General features: G+C 41.8%; 1 protein-coding gene across 1 annotated transcript; it reads right to left on the bottom strand.

Annotated features, from left to right (window-relative positions):
* Positions 1–955: 955 nt before the first annotated feature.
* On the bottom strand, positions 956–2,526 carry atoh1c (atonal bHLH transcription factor 1c). The gene has a single exon (XM_010769892.1). The coding sequence runs from the start codon at positions 2,482–2,484 to the stop codon at positions 1,957–1,959; it is 528 nt and encodes a 175-aa protein (XP_010768194.1). The 5' UTR covers positions 2,485–2,526; the 3' UTR covers positions 956–1,956.
* Between the last annotated feature and the right edge of the window lie 1,609 nt (positions 2,527–4,135).

Below are 4,135 nucleotides of genomic sequence, written 5' to 3' on the forward strand. Positions count from 1 at the left end.
TACACACGCACACACGCACACACGCACACACATACACACACACACACACACACACACACACACACACACACACACACACACACACACACACACACACACACACACACACACACACACACACACACACACAGAGACACACACACACACACGGAGACACACACACACACACACACAACACACACACACACACACACACACACACACACACACACACACACACACACACACACACACACACACACACACACACACACACACACACACACACACACACACACACACACACACACACACACACACACACACACACACACACACACACACACACACACACACACACACACACACACACAGACACACACACACACACACACACGGAGACACACACACACACACACACACACCCGTGCACCCGCGACTGTTACAATGAAGGCTCGATAATCAGCTTAGGACATATAGGGGTAAGCAGGGGTAAAGTGCAATTTGGTGGGGAGTGGACCTAATATCGTCAAGGGGGGTCCTCACTTCCTCTAGGGGGGTCCGGGGGCATGCCCCCCCGGGAATATATATTTTTAAATATTGAAGTTAAAAGCATCACTTTGTGAGCAACATGAAGAGATCTATGGAAACATCTCTCAGCACCCAGATGAAACAGAACTGGAAACAGATTTACTTTTTCTTTATGGACATTTTACAAATCACTCCCCTTTCAAACTGTATTCTTGTTTTACTGTCATAGTATTTAATACCTGTTTTTAATTTATTCTCTTGTTTTTTTATAACTATAATGATCATATAAACGTGTGCCTCGGAAATGATCTTTTACACAATTCGTGACCAAACTGTTTTGAGACCCACTGAGATAACTCACCAATCACCAATCAATAATAAAATGTGTATTCATATACAGGGCCGATGTGATGTCATGTGATTCACAGAAAGTAACACCAGGATGTTTGTCAGAAAAATATATTTATACTCAACAAGTCTCTCAAACATTTAAAATACATTATTATTATTATTATTATTATCAGTGCCTTTTTCTCTCAAACCTCCAATTTCTGTCATTATTTCTCCCAAAACAGATTTTTCTGCAACATTTTTCAGATTTTTTGGAAACATTTCTGTAGAAATTAGAGAAAGAGAAAAGTTGCACAAATACAAACCGTCAGAAGTTCATGTTTTTTGTTAAAAAAATACATTTAAATTTAAAAGTCTCTCAAACTGTTTAAATACACAATTATTGTCAGTGGTGGAAGAAGTACCCAACATCACAAGTTTAAGACCTTCAACGTGTAAGTTAAGTTAGAGTACACTAAGCTACTTAAATATCAAAAGTGAAAGTACTCGGTATGCAGAACACCGTCTTATTATTAAAAAGTATTATATTACCCAGATTTTATCAATAAAAACTGCTTCTTAATGTAGTAGTTTGTCAATGTGGAGCCAATTTGAACACATAACTGAATCATATTCACACATCAGGGGTTTTCTGTAATTAAAAAGCAACTGAATGTTAAATAAATTAAGTAAAAAGTAGAATATTTGCCTCTGAAATGTAGTGGAGTAGACGTAAACAGTTGGATTAGATGAAAATACACAAGTAAAGTACAAAATATGTCAAAACAATAGTAAAGTACTGCAGTAAGTACTTTCCACAGTGGCTATTATTCCAGTAAATTGAGAATAACACTGCATTACAGGCGGATCAATGCTGGAGCTCCATGCATTTCTGAGTCTGAAAAGTGGTGGTGTAGAAGTATGGAGTTGCAATAAATGGAAATACACAAGGATATTACAAAATATGTAAACAAAATAACTTAAATGGACTTCCACCATTTTGCAGTAAATTGAGATTAACATTGAACCTCAGAGTTTAAAGTCTTTTCTCTCTCAGGACATCGGGGAACAAATCATTTCTGCAGGAAACTATATATAAAAAAGGTTATTTTAAAGTCATTTGGTTCCGCTGGTCCTCCCCCACGTGTCCTCATTAAATCCCCTCTGATTCTCCTCTGGTCCCCGGCTGCTCTTCCCGGTGTCTCCCGGTGTTCCCCCCGGTGTTCCCCCCGATTTGTCCCCATGTTTGCGGCTCTTCTCCGGTTCTCCCTCCTCCTCCTCCTGCAGCAGCTCGCTCAGGGTCTCGATGTAAATCTGCGCCATCTGCAGGGTCTCGGATTTGGACAGTTTCCTTTGGTTCTGGAGCTCCGGGATGACGCTCCGCAGCCGGTCGAAGGCCACATTCAGGCCGAGCATCCTCCTCCTTTCCCGGGCATTGGCAGCGACACGCCTCCGCCTCTGCGCCCGCTCCACGGAGCTCCTTTCCGGCTGGAGAAAGCGCAGCGCCGCGGTGTCCAGGAGCTCCACGATACCGCACGGAGCTTCTCTGAGATCACAGCCGCGATTGGAGCTCCCTAACCCGGGTAAGTCCTGCTGGAAAAGACCCTGGACCTGGAACTCCGAGAAGCTTTTACTGGGAGGCATCGCTTCACTTCGGGGTAAAACTTGCAGCAGAAGTTCAGGAAAGTTAACTTTGTCCACTTGGATATTTTTTGGGGGGGATTTATGGAGGCTTTATGGGGGCGTGGAGATGGTCGTGTGCCGCCTAATGAACAGAGCCAAAGGATCCAGCGGGGGGCCATTAACTGAGTTCATCAAAAGGGGATTAGAAGCGACTGAGTGACCGCTGAGGAGGAAGAGGAGGAGGAGGGGGGTAACATGAACCTCAGAACAGCTTTACTTTAAAGGGCTCCTATTATACTATTTTCAGGCATATTTTATGGGTCTCAGAAATATACAAATATATAAAAAAAACATGTCTCTGAAGTGTTTTGCTCGAAATACCAAACGGATCAGCCTCACCCCCCTCTATTTCAGCTGTTACTAAAGAGCTGATTCTGGGTCTAAAGCTTTAAAAAATAATAATAAAAGAGAGTAGATCTCATCAGGAGAACTCTCCCAGCAGAAACTCAGCTAAACGCTGCCGTGATGAAACTCCACGTCTCATGCGACACACCAGAGACACACCGCGGGGACACACCGGGGACACACCGCGGGGACACACCGGGGACATACCGCGGGGACACACCGGGGACACACCGCGGGGACACACCGGGGACACACCAGAGACACACCGCGGGGACACACCGGGGACATACCGTGGACACGGGGGACACACTGGGGACACGTGGTGATGTAGAGAAGACATCACAAAGTGACTTTTGCATGATAGGAGACCTTTACTAAGAGTATCATTACAAAGCAACTTTCTCACTAATACAAAGTGTATTTGACTCGTGTTTGTTTCCCTGAAGTTGTTTCAAAGTTTAGAAAATAATCAAATATGCTGAAAAACAACAAAATGAAAATGTTAATATGAGACGTCTCGCTGCGTATTCATGTGCTGAAATGTCTCGGAGACAAAACCCTCCAAAAACGTTGTTTGCATTGAACCTCCCTCAGTTCTCTGCTCGAAGCATCGCTCACATATTCAGAGACGGCAGAGCGGGAAAGTTCATTATTTATAAAACATTATTTTGCATTTATGAATAATACATTTTGATTTAAAGTCTTAAAGTTTGATTTACACTTGTTTGTGGTTCACAGAATTGATTTGATACTTTATGGTGATTTCTTTATTTTGTTCACATTTTTATTCTAACTTTTTTATTTGTTTTTATTTATTCTTAATCATTTATTTCACTTTGGGGAAAGTTCAGTTCAGCGTTCTGCAGACCTTTCATTCTTTAAAAAAATGATTTGTGGATCAGGACCCCGTCCTCTACAGGTTGTTGTTGTTATTTGTTTACTAACTCTATCCTCCCATCTCTTCTTGTTGCTATTTGTTTACTAACTGTTGTCTCTTGTTATTTGTTTACTAACTGTTGTCTCTTGTTGACATTTGATCTCTCAACTCTTCTTGTTGCTATTTGTGGACTAACTCTGTCCTCTCCTCCTCTTGTTTACTAACTCTCATCTCTTGTTGTTGCTATTTGTTTACTAACTCATCTCTTATTGTTGATATTTGTTTACCAACTCTCATCTCTTGTTGTTGCTATTTGTTTACTAACTGTTGTCTCTTGTTCTTGCTATTTGTTTACTAACCCTCGTCTCTTGTTGTTGCTATTTGTTACTC

Source organism: Notothenia coriiceps, unplaced genomic scaffold (assembly GCF_000735185.1).
Source record: "Notothenia coriiceps isolate Sejong01 unplaced genomic scaffold, NC01 NC01_scaffold00007999, whole genome shotgun sequence".
NCBI classification, from domain to species: Eukaryota; Metazoa; Chordata; class Actinopteri; order Perciformes; family Nototheniidae; genus Notothenia; species Notothenia coriiceps.

Coding starts and splice junctions, on each gene's coding strand:
- atoh1c (XM_010769892.1), bottom strand. CDS start 2,484: ATGCCTCCCAGTAAAAGCTTCTCGGAGTTCCAGGTCCAGGGTCTTTTC.